Genomic DNA, 17,764 nt, shown 5'->3' on the forward strand with positions numbered 1-17,764 from the left:
TCTCTCCTTACCGATACACAGTAACGTGCTAGATCTATTCTTTCAATATTTGTTTCCTTGTTCCGGCCCTCTGGTTGTATGTCCCCTCCTTGTCGAGTTAGTCCTGTAACTACGGCGGCGACAGCGGTCCATTTGTCGAATCTACTGCTGCATACTTGTAGTTGTATAGTGCCCCTCCCCCCCTCACTACAAAAACAGCCCCCCCGATCACCAAAACAGCACCCTCCCCGATCACTAAAGATGCAACCCCCCCTATCACTGAAGATACACCCGTTCCTATCACTGCAGAAACATCCCTCTCTATCACTGCAGAAACACCCGCCCCTCGTCGAAAAGAAGCAGCCCCCTGTTGACGACCAGAAACATCCTGGCCTGCTGTCGTGGACGGCATACCGCTCGTCGTTGAAGAGTTTGGTTAGGTTATCTGGTTGGGGTTGCATTGGTGGTTGGGGTGTGTACCCGCAGGTGTGAGGACGGGATGGAGTACAAGCCTGTTGGGGTTTGGGCTGGTCGGACTGTGACTGAGATTGGGAATGGGACTGGGATTGAGATTGGGAATGTTGCTGGAGGGTTGTTTCGTAAGAAGGAGGAGGATCGGAGGGCGAGGCAGGCTCATCTTGGGGGTTGTAGGGGGTTGTTTTGCTGAGTTTGGCCATGTTTGTGCGATGAATGGATGCCTGGATGAGATATGTTGGCGAGATTCTTGAATTGAATTCAGCTGAATGCAGGCGTTAAGAAACACCGATCTTCAAAAATGAAGATGTGCAACCGAAAAGAACCGATGGACCAAAAGTGCGAACATGCCCAGAGAATTATACCCAGCATATAGGATCTTGTGCAGTGCTTATGCCGGCTGCCTCCAGTATTGGCGCCGCCCAGCAGCAGTGGTATGACGTTTCCATTTTGGAGGTTGCTCGGATTGCTCGGGTTCGCACCAATGAGAGAACCGACAAAGGTACGCTCACATTTGACCAAAAGCTTCGGACGCGTCATGCCACACTCTTTGGTCTGATGGTAAGTCGGGTGGTTATCTGACCGAATTATTTCCATATCGTGTATAGTTGAGAGTTCTAAGCTAATTCAACAACATGTGACAGGCCCCAGAGATACGCCAAAAGTTCACACATTTCCAAACAACCCTTCAGGAGTCGTCAGCTTCGTCGCCAAAATCACAACCCCTCCAGCCAGACACATGATACCACTGAACAGAGAAGCCTCCAAATATCCCCCATATTTATCCAACAGCACCCCGTTGACCGGCGGCCCAACCAAGATGGCGATAGAACCAACAGCCAAACCCATCCCAATGTAAGTCCCCAAGTTCTGCGGATTAGTCGTGCAAGTTGAAAACGCAGCCGAGTTCGCCGACACAATCGTGCCCGATGTCAACCCAATAAACACAGCATACACCACCAACCCAGCCGTATCAGTAGCCTTGGTCAAGCACAGGACCACAATCCCCGTCGACAATGACCCAAACCCGTAGATATTCAGTTTCCCATATTTGTCGGCCAGAATTCCTGGTAGGATCCTCCCAAATGTCGATGCTCCATTCACGATAGCCAGCAAATACGACGCCAAGATCTTGTCCATCCCCTTCGACACCGCATACGAGGGCAGAAAAAACAACGGTGTAAACATCCCCAGCAATACAAAGAACCCGGCAGCGACCAACCCCACAAATCTCAGCTCTGTAAAGGCTGACCATAGGAAGAACTTCGTCTCTCTCGGCGGCAACCTCGCCCTCAGCGAAAAGCAACAGAACACCATCATAGGCGCCACAATGAACCCTATCACCCTAACCGACCACCCGAACCCCAGACTGGTATCATTCAACATCTTTCCCAAAGCAATAGGGAAGACAATACCTCCAATGCTACTCCCGCTAACCACCAACCCCAACGCTGCAGCCCTCTTCTTGTCAAAATATTGTGACACGACCGCAAAAGCAGGGACTTGTATCATTGCCGACGCTAATCCCGTCAAGACCCCCTGAGCGAGCATGAACTGATAGTATTCTTGACACAAACTCGTCATCATGATGGCCAAGACGTAGAGGATAGCTCCGATACGGATGACCCATGTCCCATAACGGTCAAAGAGTGGGCCCGAGATAGCCCCAAAGAGAAACTGCATACATGCCGTGACAGAGCCGATCCAGGATATTTGATCGGGGGTATGCGATGATAGCTGGTGGGTTCCATAGTATTGGAGAAAGATACCGAAAGAGTTGACGATGCCGAGGCAAGAGAAGAAGATGCAGGCTGCGCCGAGGGCGACGGACCAGGCGCGGGCGCCGCCGTCGGGGGCTGGGCCGTAGAGGTCGGTGAGTGTGGGAGGTGTAGATTCCGAGGTCTTTTCGAGGTCTCGAGGTTGGTCGGGTATGGGTAGCTTTTCAGAGCTGCTTCTGGAGGATGTGCTTTGAGAGGGAGCCGGGGGTTGGCCTGAGTCTACCATTGTGCTGAGAGATTGCTGTTGGTACCAAGTTAGAGAAACCAAAACGGTAAACCAACAATATGCGACAAGTGTAGAAACGAAACCCAAGGCACCGGTGCCTGTACCAGCATTTCCCCTAGGGGATGCCGAGACATGTTTTTATATAAACGCCGAAGAGGATAGTTGAAAAAGTCGCCGAATGTGGATAAGGCCGGGCCGGAGATAAGAATCGCGGACTCGGCATATTGGGTTGGGTGAGCGAGGCCTGGACCAATGACGTCGGGCTGTTGGCTCCGAAGGATTGAATTTCCCGAGTGAATTTCCTGAGTCCTCGGTCGAATGTGATGTGAAAATCCCGAAATCTGTCAAAGATGTCGGACATTGTTTTTTATCGACAGAATTTGCCGGCAGATTGAATCGAGATGGAGCATACTGGCCAAGGTGGTGCTGTTCGACGACGGAGAAGACCTGCCGTGTGAGTTGTTCCTTTTCAGTAATGAAACTTGAGAGTTAGGAAGTCACGCTAACCACAGAGTTCCACTGATAGCTCCTGCATCACTTGCAGAAAACGTAAAATCCGCTGTGATCGGAAGGCGCCATGTGGAAACTGCCTCAAGTCGAAAGGCTCCAGTTGCTCTTACCGTGACCCTCCCCTCTCTCCTCCAAAGGCCACCACTCCCAGATGTGCAACCTCGCTGCCAAATGACTGTGTCGACGATGAGAACGACGAACTCGATGTGGCCAGCTGTTTCTCCATCACTACTCCTCCAATGCCACCGTCTCTTGTTAACACGACTAATCTGGGCATCGCTGGCACATTTCACATTCACCATGAGTCCCGCCAGGGACAACCGAACGTCGGTACTTTCAGCATAGCACACAAGACCCGCTACTTCGGCCAAAGCCACTGGGTCAACAGCATTACCCTGGTTCGAGACTTATTTGCGATCCTTGAGCCACACTTCCGCAACAATTCTTCTCCCCATCGTCGGGTGCATGCTGGAATGCAAAGGTCTGGCAAAGACATTGAAGTCTCGAGTGCTCTCTTGTTGGCCGTATGAACCACTCTTCGACGTTCCGCCAGACCACGACGATCTGTTACGGAACTACATCTCAACATCAGAAAGCATCTTTCGTGTGATGCATATTCCCTCTTTCACTCGAGACTTCCATGCTCTCTGCACATCGCCAACTCCGCCGACTAATGCAGCCTTCATTGTTCAAGCCAAGCTTGTCTGTGCCATAGGTGCGACTCATACTGACACGGTATTGCGACAAGAAGCCACACAATGGGTGCAAGATGCACAAACATGGCTCTCCAAGCCGGACTTCAAGCATCAACTTTCCCTTCAACATCTTCAATCCCATATTCTGTTGCTTCTCGCCCGCAAAGCTGTCGGTGTAGCGGAAGACATGATTTGGATCTCGGTTGGCTCGCTCCTCCGCACAGCCATGTACATGGGCCTGCACCGCGATGGTGTCATTGGAACATCCCCTAATACAAACCTGTTCACATCAGAAATGCGCCGCAGGATCTGGAACACTATCCTCGAGCTATCTGTTCAGTCCAGCCTGAACTCTGGAGGTCTGTCACACGGCAAAAGCCACCCACCTGTAACCACAACCAACAACACTGTCGATACCACCGCAAGGAGGGGTAACTGCAAGTTGTGAGCCTCTCGTTCAAAGTGAGGCAGACAATCAGAGGCATGGCGGTTATCAAAGGAAGCCCACTGGCCCAGTAGGATATTGAAGGACTTGGCGATGGCCTGAGGCCAACAAAGGCACGGGCCACGCGAGGGAGGGTAAAATACGCGTTTGGAAACACCAAGACTGTATCTCTTCTTCTTCTTTTCGGTATCACGCTCTTCGAGGCCATTGAAGATTATTAGCCTGAATTGAACCATGAGTTCCAAGCCCTGATATTACAGCCCTTGTTACATATAATCTTTAAATAATCGAAGACGATAAACAACACACTAACCACCACCATAACGCGCATATCACCACTTACCCCGCTTTCCTCCTTTGTTGATGTCCACCACATCATCATCAGCTCCACCCTCAGATATCGTTGAAGGCTTCGTTCCACTACCTTGCAACCCTTGGGTTAACGACGACGAAGACTCGGACTTCACTACAGGAGAATACTCCTTCAACGCGTCGCCCATCCCGCGACCCTTCATTCCCGGCTACGCCGCCCACCTTCCTCTCCCGACGTCACTAGTCACGGTGTCGCCTACGTACGCGACCGCTCGAAACCTACAAGAAGAGCTCGACAACGCATCTATCTCCACATACAATATATCGGACTATCGCTCCCCTTCGGCCGAGCCGGTCCAGGTCAATGACCACATGGAGCTCACGCTCTACTCCCCTCAGGACTTCGAAGTCATTATAAGCGATCCCTCCGACATCCAGCCGTTACCTGGTACTATCTATAATCCGGCACTATAGATTATTGAACTTTATCGCCGAATGAGCGAGGCTTATGAGGGTATACGACAGCTTACTTAATAATAATATAAGGAGCGTATTAACCACTAATAACTCGTATACTTTAAACAGCAATACAAGTATATCCGCGAACAATATACTATTTACGCGGATATAGTTAAGCTCGGGGTCTAGGTTTCTAAATAATAAATCAGGCACTTCCGGCAGTAAATTAAAAATAATAGCGCCGCTTTTGCGAACTAAATCTAGAAAGCTATCGCAATTATTTTTTAAAACGAATAATAACGTTAATAAACTATCGAGTAGCTTAGCGAAGCGGCTAGCCGATACTACTCCGCTTTAGTAACCTTCGAAAAGGAAATTATATTTTAAAAGAGATTTAATAACGATATTTAGAAATAAACTAATTTACGTAAATAAAATATCGCTAGACTCTTAGCTAAGGAGTTCGTCGATCCCGCTACTCTAAACGAATATAAATAAATCGTTATAAAATAGATTAAAAAGATTATAAGAAAAGATTTTAAGGAATTTCGCACTTAAATAGAACGGAATCTTAATACCGATATCGACTCTATCTAGCGTAGCGTTAATTAACGCGTATTAATATAACTATCGTAATTAACTATTATTATATTATTAAAGGTATTATCCTTAACTTAGCGTATTAAGGAGCGCTTAACTACTTAGGCACTATAAGATACTTAAGTACGCCGTATAGCTTAATAAACTAATATCTAATTCGAATTATTTCGGGCGAGTCCTATATATATAACACTTACTTTTAGTAATAACGGAGGAGGAAACTTCTTCCCATAATAAATTATCGTTATTAACGGAAAATTACCCTCTAATCCTAACGACTCGAATATAAAGGACCTTAATAATAAACAATAAGAAAGAGGACCCCCTAACGGAGGAGATAAAGGATTACCTAGAGGTCCTCTAGCCTCGCGTAACCGCTTATAATCACTAAATCCCCCGAAGCGAAATAACTTTACTTAATTTATTTATTAATTTTCCTAAATATTAGTCTAAATTAACCCGGTATATATAGTAAAACCCCCGGCCTATAATAATAAAAACTTTTTTAAATTCCGGTCTTAATAGTTTAAAGTAGAAATATATATAGATTCCTACCCTATAAAGTTCCCCACCGATTAAATTAAAATTAATTAGGTTAGATTACTTTTTACCGATAAAAGCTAAATATAATATTAATAGTAAATTAATTAAATATAAAGACTAAGCTTTATAAATACCTAAAGTAATTATATTACCGTTATTAAAGAATACTTTCGGGATATAGCCGAAAAATACCGTAATACCTATAAAATATAAAAACTCCGGTATTAAAAAAATATTTTATAATACTTAACCGAGCTTATAGACCTTAATAAAGTAATTTAATAATCGGGAATTACGTTTTAGAGTTATATTTTAAAGGTACTTCCGGACGAAATTACTAAATTAATTTACTCGAGATAGGAAAGAGTTTTAAAGATAAATAAGAATTTCCTTTACACTATCCGAAAAGTAAATTATATTTATAAAAATATATTTATAAATCCTAATATCTTAATTAACTACCGGGTAAAAAAAGATATACTTACTTCGACTTCGGAGCGCTTAAAGTCGGGCCCTCTCTATTAAAGTCGTTTTTAATAATTATTAAACTTATCCTTAAAAAATAGTAAAGTATTTTCTAAACTACCGAACGTTAAACCCGATTTAAAAAATATTAAATAAGTAACCGTTAAAGAGGCTTTAGCGGGGATCTTTTAAAAAAACGTTAATAGGTATAAGAAAGACGGTTCTATTTATTAACAATATAGTCGTAATAATTACTATACCCTCACTTACTTCGCTAGAAAGGATATTTCTAGTAACGACCTCCCCGCGGCTTTACCTAAAGTAATTAAAGTTAAACGGAAGGCCGAAGAAAAAAAGAAAAAAAAAAAATAATATTTTTAAAGAAAGTACGAATCGACGCTATCGGAATTTACTTTAACGATAATCCACTAGTCTTTAAGGTACCCGACAACGATATATCCGGCACCGAAACGGGTTTTTACTAAACCGCCTACTTACGCCGATAGGATACTATCAGTTAACCGGCGTTATTATTACAGGAGTTAAGTGCCTTTACGAAAACGACGAAGAAAAGTAACTACGACGCCGGTTAAAGGTAAGAGCCCGGCCTATTATTAATATAAATATTATTAAAGCTATTATAAGCCGCCCCCGCGAGTACTTAGTATACGTCCTCCTTAACCTTAGTAGCGTAGTGCCTATCCTATCGGAAGATATAGTTAAGCGCCTTACTATTAAAACTTTCCACCACCCTCCTAAGTTCTACCTCCAGTCCTTTACTAAAAAAGGAAATATAAATAAATAAGCGCTCTACTCCGATACTATAGTACTTAAGTACGTAGAAAACTATTTTACGCAGCTTTAATTTAAAGTAAATAAGTTTAATCCGGAATATAATATTATTTTATTATATTAATAGCTATAAAAATATTAACCGGCTAGGTTCTATAATTAGGACCCCCGGAAAATTATATTTATATTTCTTATTTACCGTAAGCGGTATACTAGCCTAATAGTATTCGGGAAAGTTAATAAAATTATTTTTAATATAACCGACGATCGAAGCTTTATTCCTAAATACTTCCGGGACCTAGTACCGCTAATCCTTTATAATATCTTTTAAAAGTTATTAAATTATAAGCCCTAAAACTATACTATCGACCTAATCGATAATAAAATATTACTGTAGGGCCCTATTTATTCCTTTAGCGGTAAAAAACTTAAATTTTTATAAATATAATTAAATAAAATATTAATAGAAAACAAAATTAGGCCTTCCAAATCCCCTTACAGTACTCTCGTCTTTATAATTAATAAAGATACCTCCATCGAAAAAAAAGGAAGGTATAAGGACTACCTCCGGCCCGTAATCGATTAAAGAGTATTTAATACTATTATAATCCTTAATCGGTACCCTTTATCGCTTATTACTGAGCTACAAAACTGCTTTACGGGAGCCAAATACTTTACTAAGATCGATTTAAAGAATAGATTTAACCTCGTCCGAATTAAAAAAAGCAATAAATAAAAAACAACTTTCCGTTACCATTATAGTCTCTTCGAATTTACGGTTATATATTTTAAACTAATTAACGCCCTAACTACCTTCTAAACTATAGTTTATAAAGTCCTTAGTAACTTTATTAATATAGGAGTATTAATATATATAAATAATATCCTTATATACGCCGATACTATAAAGGAGTACGACCGGTTTACGAAAGAAATATTATAGCGGCTAAAGAATAATAATTTTATTATTTTAATTAAAAAAAATATATAAGTAATAAAGTAAGTTAAATACCTTAAATATATTATTTTTAAGTATAGGATCTCTATATTTAAAAAGAAAATAAATTATATTTTAAATTAAAAAAGGCTAACTACGCTTAAAGCAATTTAATCCTTTATTAACTTCGCTAACTTTTATTAATATTTTATTAAGGGATTTTTAATTATTATTTAAACCTTTATAGTTTTATTAAAGTTCGACGTATATTAATAAAAATAAACGTAGGTTATAGAGCTTACGTTTAATAAATTAAAAAAAGTTTTTATTATTACCCCGATCCTTATTTATTTCGACCTTACGAAACTCGTAGTCCTAAAAATAAATACGTTTAACTTCGTTTTAGGCGGAATAATATTCTAGAAAAAGAACGATAATAAACTTTACTTAATCGTTTTTTATTTTAAAAAGTTTACTAAACCGAAAATAAATTACGAAGTATATAATAAAGAGTTACTTACGATTATTAATTATTTTATAAAATAATGTAGATACCTAGAGGGAGCGGATTATTATATTAAAGTATATTCCGACTATTAGAACCTAATATACTTTATTACGGTTAAAGTCTTAAATAAATATTAAGTAAGGTAAGCGTAAAAGCTTACTGCCTATAACTTTATTATTATATATCGTTTAGGACGGTTAAATAGTAAAACCGATATACTTTCGAGACTCGATTAATATTAACCTAAAAAGGGGGGAAATAAGGACTAACCGATTACTTTAGTCCTAAAAAATTATTATTTTTTACCGTTAAACGAAGGACTTTTTTTTTTAATTTCTTCCGTACGGTTTATTAGTATTCCGGCTATATTAGTGTAGGACGAAGGGTTCCTCGCTAAAGTCAAAATAGCCGCCCGTTAAAACGCCGGTTATATTAAAGATCTAGCAATATTACCTAAAAACGAATACGAAAATTAAAGTTTACTATACTATAATAACCTATTAAAAGTCCCTAACGATTTAGTATTACGAAAAAAAATTCTCGAATCTAAATACAACTCCATCGTCGTAAGCTACCTAGGTATAGATAGGACTATCGACCTTATTCGGCGTAATTTCTAATAATTAAGTATAAATTAGTATATCCGTAAGTACGTACGAAAATATAAAAAGTATTAATAAAATAAAAACCTCCGCTATAATACGTTTAGGTTACTTTAATTAATAGAAATTCCGTAGAAGCCGTAGAGAGCGATTTCTATAAACTTTATTACGGATTTTCTATTATCCTCTAGGTGCGACTCGATTTAGGTTATTATAAATATATTTACGAAGATAATATACTTTATTCCTCTATATATAGAAGCGAAGAAAATTAATAATTTAATCCGGATTTTCGCGTATAAATATTAATAGCTCTACGGTATACTAATAGATATTATTTTAGACTACGATTTACACTTTACTATTTACTTATAAAAGGATTTCTTAAAGCTCGTTAGTATTAAAAGCCGTATAAGTACGGCGTTTTATTTATAAATAAACGGTTAAACGGAAATCGTTAATTAAAAACTAAAAATATATTTCCGTACCTTTATTAATTACGAGATAATTAATTAAAATAAATTACTTTCTATAGCAAAATTCGCGTATAATAATACCCGTAAAGTATTAATAAGTATATCGCCTTTCTTCGCTAACTATAGTTATTACCCTACCTTTAATAACCTTTCGTCGAATACTATTATTTATAACCCTTTAAGCCGGCTATACGCCTACTGAATAACTTAAGTTTATAAGGAAGTATAGAATTCCCTAAAAAACACCTACAAACGTATAAAGCAGTAAGTAAATTTAAAAAGAAAAGAAGTACCTTCGTTTAAACAGGATTAATTAGTAATGCTTAACGCCAGGTATATTAAGACTCGTCGACCCTCTAAGAAGCTGGATAAGAAGATGTTAGGTCCGTTTAAAATCCAAAAGGTAATCTCGCCTACCGTTGTCCGACTAACTCTCCCTAAACACTAGCGAATCCACAATACCTTCCACGTCTCCCTTATCGAGCCCTATCGCGCTGGCGGATAGGCACTGCCTGATCCAGACTAGGTCCTGCGAGAAGCTAAGCCGGTAGAGGCAGAAGACTATTAAGTGGAAAAGGTGATGGATTCGACTACAATGGGTGAAGAAGTCAAGTATCTGGTCAAGTGGGAAGGTTGGCCTTAACGGAGACACTGGACGTGGGAGCCTTACGACCACTTCTACAGCGACGGAGCCAAGACGGCTTTACGAGCCTTTCACGCCCAGCACCCTGATAAACCGAAGGACTTACGTATCGAGGCATGAAGCTATCACCAAGCTCGTGGGCGAGCATGAGAAGGGGGGAGATGGTGTCACACGGTAAAAGCCACCCACCTGTAACCACAACCAACAACACTGTCGATACCACCGCAAGGAGGGGTAACTGCAAGTTGTGAGCCTCTCGTTCAAAGTGAGGCAGACAATCAGAGGCATGGCGGTTATCAAAGGAAGCCCACTGGCCCAGTAGGATATTGAAGGACTTGGCGATGGCCTGAGGCCAACAAAGGCACGGGCCACGCGAGGGAGGGTAAAATACGCGTTTGGAAACACCAAGACTGTATCTCTTCTTCTTCTTTTCGGTATCACGCTCTTCGAGGCCATTGAAGATTATTAGCCTGAATTGAACCATGAGTTCCAAGCCCTGATATTACAGCCCTTGTCACAAGGTCCTCCCTTGATATCTCTCCAAGACTTTGACACAAAGCCTCCATCCAACTTGAATGATGAGGACTTGCATTCGGACCAAGCAATCCCCAAAGCAGACGGAGTATTTACCTCTACAGCAATTTCCCTCGCCCTTCGAAAGACACTCCCAGTACGCCTCGCCATTGTCAAATTTCTCAATGATTGGTCTTCACCAGGCGATTACCCAACCGCTTTGAAGCTTGATTCTGATTTCAGAGCAGCATACACACTTCTGGCCAAGTTCCTATCGCACGTTTCCCACTCCAGCAATGCGCCACTCACAAACGTGAACCGCGAAGCTGTCGTGAACCACATCAATCTCCTGCTTAGACGCCACCTTCTCGCCCTCCATCTACCTTTCTTTCTCCCCTCTCTATCCAGACCAGAGTTTGCTTTTTCCCGGGTGGTTGTAGTAGATACAGCACACCGTATCTGGCGAGGTGTCTTTTCTACTTCAGATATTGGCGCAAGCAATGTCGCCAAATCATCCGCTTGTTTTCGGACCGTTTCCATGCAAGTTATCATCGTTCTGTCAACTCATCTTCGAGCGCAAGCTGCCGACCCAATTTCCGGGGGCATGGTTAGAGAAGACTTGGTGGCGATACTTGAGGAGGCAAAACAGTGGACGTGGAGGTGTATTGAAGGAAGGGAGACGAATGTTAAGGGGTATCTGTTCGCTTGTTTAGTGAAGGCTAATGTGGATGCTATGAGGGAAGGCTTGACCGAGCCTGAGGTGGTGAAAAGAAGTCTTGAGGCGGCAGAAGAGGCTATTCGCAAGGCCCGAGAGGTATTGAAAGAACGATTGCGAGCCTTGACGAACATGGAGCCATCGTGCGGGGCCGCAACGGTGTTGGGGAATCAAGGTGAGACTGTTGATATATGTGACGGTAACAATGAATGGGAGCAGCTTCAAGAGACCTTTGACTTTTTCGGGGGCAGTGATGATTTACAAGGTGGAACGGGGATGATGTTGGCGGATGGGGATAATTGGTTTCTAGATTTTGGAAACGGGCTTCTTGTTTGATATTATGCTTCTATGGATGACCTCCGAGTCAACATGCCTTGGGTCCCGAGGGGGTGGTAACTGCCCGTGGGAATTGTTGCGGAGCGGGTAGCTCCGGAGATGACGTTGATGAGGGGTCAGGTGCGGGACGGCCGGTGATATCATCCCGTGAGACCCTTCCCAAACACATGTCCTAAAAGAATTGATGCCACTGCAAAACAAACAGCGCGTTCCCGAGCTCAGCGAAAGAGATGTTTCAGTGATCAGTGACGGCAACCAGTCAAACTGAGCGCTGGCCCATGTGATTTCCCTTGTCAGTGCTGCCTGCCGCCATCACCTCGGGCTGCCAGCTGGTTGGGCACCTGCGCCAGCGCACCTCCGCGAGCCCAACGTCATGGATCCGACTCACACTCAACAAGCGAATGTCGCAATAAAACAGCACTCACTCCGCAATGATTCTCCGTTCTGAAAGCAACTTTGATAACCGCCCCATCGTACATTTCCCGTCTCGTCGCAATGCTGCTGAATCCAATCCACCTCAATCACTTTCACCAGCCCTCCCCACCACCTCCACCACGGCAACATGTCGAGGAAGTGGACCCCTTCGAGGCCCTCTACAACTCCCTTTCCAACCTCACCCTGACCCCCACCACTCTCATCCCCAGAGCCCCAGCAGCCGTCAGCAAACCTATCGCTCCAGCGCCAGTACCACAACCTCAACCAGCCATTGTAGATAAGCAACAAGATGAGCAACGGATTCCTGTCAACCTCATCTTTCCCCCAGGAGACAACGTCATATTTGCACACTCTTCATACTTTACCCGTCCCAAATATGCATTCCAACCGGACCTTCCCAGCGTGCCCCAGGTGCGGGGACAAGCTATCCTCTCACATGGATCTCTGCCATTACCATCACCATACTACCTCCCCGCGCCACAAGCAGGACTGCTGGTCAAGTATGGCGCAGACACCGCGGTTACCTCGACTGAAGCCAAGACATTAATGACCCTCAAACGGTACCTCAGCGACAAGGTCCCCGTCCCCGAAGTCTTTGGCTGGCGACGGGACATCGGAACTGGGGAGCGAGTCCTCTACCTCTCTCTGCCATCAGAGGAAGTAACACTCGAGCAACAATGGCCATATCTATCCGACGCCCAGAAAGAGCACGTCTGTCTTCAGATCAAGGATATGGTTAAATCATGGCGTCGTCTCCAGCCAGGAGGAGTCGAGGTAGTGGGTGAGTTCCCCTCCCCCGTTTTTTGACCAACAGCAACTGACCCCCGGGAAGCAAGCATAGACAACACCCCTCTCAAAGACGAAATCTTCCAATTTCCCTCCTCCCCAGGCCTCAAAATCCCCGCCCCAGGGCCCTTCCCCAACGTCTCCAACTTCCACAGCTACTTCGTGGCCACAGCCGTGGCCCTCTCCCAAACCAAGCAAAAAGATGATACCCCCGCCAAGATCAATTACCAACCTCATCATCTCTTCCCCAACAACGTCCCCATTGTCTTAACGCACGGTGCTCTCCACCCAAGAAACATCATCATCTCTATGAACGAACAGAACCAGCCAACGGTGACGAGTGTGATTGGCTGGGAGCAAGCAGGCTGGTATCCCGCCTACTGGGAGCTATGCAAGGCAAGATATGAGTGCTCCAAGCCAAAAGAGGAGAACATGTCGTTGACAGATTGGGAGAGCAAGTACTTGCCTGCGATTGTCAACTTGGATGGGTTCGGGATGGAAGAGCAGGGGTGGAATGGGAGGGCGCTGTGCCAGTATTGGGACTATTTTGTTGGGTTGATGCATCGGTGGCAGTGAAAAGGGTTCATTTTTGTTGTATTGTATCTATCCGCCATGAGTAGGGACCGGAAGGCATGCCACGGAAGAAAAGCTGGTGACGTTAAAACACGCGAGATTACATTGTTAAATATACCAGCCTCATGTGTCATGAAGGAGGTTTCGTGTATGTATCTGAACATGAACAAGAGGCATCAAAACATTGTTGACCCGACCTCCAAAAATGAACCAGTCCTCTTCAACTGGTGAGGGCACTCCTTTACCATATCTGCCTGTCTTAAATAAGCTGTGATCGCCAAACTTGACCTCCTCCCCCCCGGCACAAGGTGTACCAGGTAGGAGGACAGGGAGCTACGAAGGGGCCGTCTCGTTTTCAGAGTTGCGAAACCCTGCGTCATACAAATGGAGACTGCCCTGCTTCATGAGAATACAAACCCTAAAGGATAGCAAATATGGCCTTTAAGATGATCCAACAGCCCATCAAAGAGAGTCAGGAGGCCTGTTACTACAAAAATCACCATTTCGTCGAAGAATCAACGCCGCCGACGACGACGAAAAATCGAATATAACACCTCGCGCGGTGGGCTATCGGCATCAAAAGATGGCCCTGGGAAGGACCGCGAGCACGAGTGATGTTACGCGCATATTTTCGCATACGCGCGCACCGAACACCATGGCAACCGATGCAGCCAACGCCATCGAGCATCTCGAGCCGGCAGCTTTTCCATTCACCGGCACCACGGCCTGCCCTCGCGGGGGGGGGGGGGGAGGGGGCATACGTGGCGAGACCATCATACGAATACACATACACTACACAGGCGCAAGAATGGGTATAGGCCAGGCTGGAGGCCTGGGACCGGAGCCAGGCCCGGTGAACAGAGGGACATCTACGCCTTCAACCAACTGCCACCGCGACGACGCACAGGTTTGGGAGTGGTGATATATGTGGGCACATGGCCCTGGGTGTTGGACGACATCATGTATATACAGTATAGCCACCACGGCCCTAACCTATCTTCAGATAGTATGTACGTGCCCGGCAACCCGGGCGGGCCAATAAAACACACACACACACACACACACACACACTGCGACAGTCTAGGGCGGTTCGATTCTCTTTCCAGCCCTTCAACAAGAGGCCCGAGACCTCACCATCACGATAGTCGAGGGCGCTGTTCCTCTATTTGAAGGCATCTGAAATAATCAAGAGAATTTAATAAAAATAGTAGAAAGCATTATAACTGTCTTTCACAGCCTTTCAGGAGAGTCGCACAAGGCCTTTTAAGATGCTCGAGGGGCCTCACCAAGATATTCAAAGGTGTTGTTATGCTCCTCTGAAGCCTTCATCTTATTTGTGTGTGTTCGCCATGGACTGGGCTTGACAGTGAAGTGTACATGATACCCATCTATCCACCCATTGCAGAAAAGAAAAAAAAAATCGAAAAAGAAAAGAGAAGTCCGCTGATGTAACCGCCATTACGTGTCCTTCATCGTTCTGAAAACTTCCATCGGACGAAATAGATCCTGTGTCAAAGTCCTTTCCAGGCCAGCAGTGGTCCTTCCACCATGGTGGCATTGGGAATTGAAGGAGGCGAATAGACTTGGAAATCCTCTCGTCCAACTTGATTTCCTTCTCACACGAGAGCCCCCCAGAGAATCCGCAATCCGCACCGTGTAGAATTGGTTGCTTTTGTTGCCGTCAGGATGGGGAGCTGCCCAAAAAGGCTCTGGACTTTTGGTTGCGTCTGAACGTACTGGGCTTGGAAGTGTACTCGGGATAACGGGCTCAGATCATTTTCTGCCGCATTCGCAATCATCGTTCAGAGTGGCAGGGAGGTTGTTGTTTTGAAAGATGACGTAGATACCATCTGAGCGGACCGGGACCGGGTTGGTAGGGAGGAACTGCTGCTGATGACCAGAAGGAATCTTTCTGAAATCCTTCCAATCCCGTTTGACTCGCACGTCGACGGTGAAGCCAGTTGGGTGCCGGCTCAGGGGGGGGGTGGCGTTGCCGTCAACGGTTCCGGATTCTGGGCGACGAGCATACCATAAGGGGCTGAGTTAGAAGAAGGGCATCACGAGGTGGGGTCTTTCGGCGACGAGGCGGAGCATGTGGTAGTTGACCTATCGGCTGCGGGGCGGGCATGGTGCGTATAGGCCGTGGGGCGGGGGGGTGGGAGGTATGATATGTGGGCAATAGGGGACTTCGTCCGTTGGAGTGAGTGACCAGGGGCTCGTGGTGAATTGGTAAACGTTTTGGGTGTCATGGCCGATAGGATGGTAAAAAGGCTTGCGGAGAAGAGCCATGGAACCATGATAGAGGCTAATGAATTCGTGCTCGATGAGGTCTATTTTACTGGACATGAGGCGGGCGGCGGAAACACCGACTTCTTGTAGGCGCCCAGACTCCCATTTGCGGAGTTCGTCGGGCGGGATTTCAGAGAGGCTCCAAATCTCCGATGTTGACGCTGCGACCCAGGAAGAGATTGGCGGCAAGCTCCGTAATGTTGCGGGGCCGAATGTATAACGATGAGTACGATGTTCGGAGCTCAGGACAAACTTCTCCATGTTGTTCTTCTAGTAATTCAGTAAGATGTCGACGAGGTGGAAGAACACCTACACATCTAAGGGACGTTGAAAAAACCATCACGGCTTAAGTGTCGACCGGGAGTTCCTGGCCCCCACTCTGGCTTATGGAGGAAAGAATCACTCGGATGCTCTGGGGTAATAATGGTAAGGTAAGATCAGCTGGCCAGTTGGGTCACTTGCCGGCCATCGATAGGGAAGTGCACTGGAGATTACGTAGACTCGGGAACGAAGTACAGGCTTAACCTTTCGCGCCCGCCTCGACAAACTGAGCCGCACACTGTTCAAAGATAGCCCTAAGAAGACGGGGGTAAGGGAGCCTACCAAGGAGCACCGCGAAAATGGAAAGTATATATTTCTCGAGTCGAAACTGAGAGGAAGGTGTATGTAAGAATACGACTTGGATCCAGAGTAGGTAGGTTAGAGCTCAATTCAACGGGTTGGGTGGGGGTTAAGAGCGGCAGTCATGGGCGTCGGGGTGCTTTGAACAAGGAGAGGGCAAGAAATGTTCTTACCAGTTGAAGAGGACTGTTGACCTACGTTTCGAAGCGGCCTTCCTTGATGACTGCCGTCTAATACCTGTTGTTTACTTGATTTTCAGAGATATAAATGAAACCTCTTGACTAGCTATGTTTGCAGACTTTACAAAAACAATAATCTCGACTATCTCGCAGTAATCACGCAAAGTGCAGCACTAAGACAAATCATATCCGCGAGTACCCTCTGCTTATTTATCTTCAGATGAATATCCTCTTACCTTCTCCCATCTCAGCATGGTTCGCTGACCTTGTGAACAATACCTAATTAGGCCCACCAGGTGATGATGATGATAGCGTTTATTTCCGCAACCATTATATCAAGGGCGTGTGGCGCAATTGGTAGCGCGTTCGCTTTGCAATAGCATATTCATGCGAAAGGTCTTGGGTTCGATTCCCAACTCGTCCATTTTTAGGATTTTGCTAGCCTGCAAACTGCTAATGTTTTTAGCACAACCTTTTGTTTGCTCTGGATTCAGATGACACAAACAACCTCAGCAAGTTCTCTGTATTAGTGAGCCACCTCTCTATTTTTTGTAGTGATCAAGCTATTTTGTCCCATCCTCTCCCGACATAGGAAAGATGATTCAAACAAGATCAATAAAGCCTTCTCTCCCTCTCGCTCCATTTCAGATCTCTACAAATGCCGTGTCATCCCCTGCCGCAACTAGATTTCAGGCAATAGCACACGATCTCGAAATGGCTGATAACACCGGTAAATTCCTACCCTGCGGTATTCACCCCGTTGTCGGCCCGTTTGTTGTAGAATCAACCCAACGAAAAAGTTGCAGCCTTGTTCAAGCATTTCAGGATAATATCCATGAGCAGGTAATGGGTCAGGCCATTCGGCCTCTTTGA

The 17,764-nt window shown here is 44.7% G+C and overlaps 4 protein-coding genes across 4 annotated transcripts, besides 1 other annotated feature; 3 read left to right on the plus strand and 1 right to left on the minus strand.

Moving 5' to 3' along the window:
* Nucleotides 1-1,119: 1,119 nt before the first annotated feature.
* Nucleotides 1,120-2,457, minus strand: PODANS_3_5580 (uncharacterized protein; the record flags this gene model as incomplete). Its single annotated transcript, XM_001909320.1, has 1 exon — nucleotides 1,120-2,457. The coding sequence occupies one exon, from the start codon at nucleotides 2,455-2,457 to the stop codon at nucleotides 1,120-1,122; it is 1,338 nt and encodes a 445-aa protein (XP_001909355.1).
* A 515-nt stretch (nucleotides 2,458-2,972) lies between these two features.
* PODANS_3_5590 (uncharacterized protein) lies at nucleotides 2,973-4,110 on the plus strand (the record flags this gene model as incomplete). Its single annotated transcript, XM_001909321.1, has 2 exons — nucleotides 2,973-3,221; nucleotides 3,313-4,110. Coding segments are annotated over 2 exons (1,047 nt in total), but the record flags the coding sequence as incomplete, so codon positions are not given.
* A 6,926-nt stretch (nucleotides 4,111-11,036) lies between these two features.
* On the plus strand, nucleotides 11,037-12,008 carry PODANS_3_5600 (uncharacterized protein; the record flags this gene model as incomplete). The annotated part of the gene is made up of 1 exon (XM_001909322.1): nucleotides 11,037-12,008. A coding segment is annotated over one exon (972 nt), but the record flags the coding sequence as incomplete, so codon positions are not given.
* A 495-nt stretch (nucleotides 12,009-12,503) lies between these two features.
* On the plus strand, nucleotides 12,504-13,805 carry PODANS_3_5610 (uncharacterized protein; the record flags this gene model as incomplete). Its single annotated transcript, XM_001909323.1, has 2 exons — nucleotides 12,504-13,224; nucleotides 13,276-13,805. The coding sequence occupies 2 exons, from the start codon at nucleotides 12,504-12,506 to the stop codon at nucleotides 13,803-13,805; spliced, it is 1,251 nt and encodes a 416-aa protein (XP_001909358.1).
* Nucleotides 13,806-17,230: 3,425 nt separating this feature from the next.
* Nucleotides 17,231-17,315, plus strand: a tRNA (tRNA-Ala).
* The last annotated feature ends 449 nt before the right edge of the window (nucleotides 17,316-17,764 follow it).

Source organism: Podospora anserina, chromosome 3 (genome assembly GCF_000226545.1).
Source record: "Podospora anserina S mat+ genomic DNA chromosome 3, supercontig 2".
In the NCBI taxonomy this organism is placed as follows: Eukaryota; Fungi; Ascomycota; class Sordariomycetes; order Sordariales; family Podosporaceae; genus Podospora; species Podospora anserina.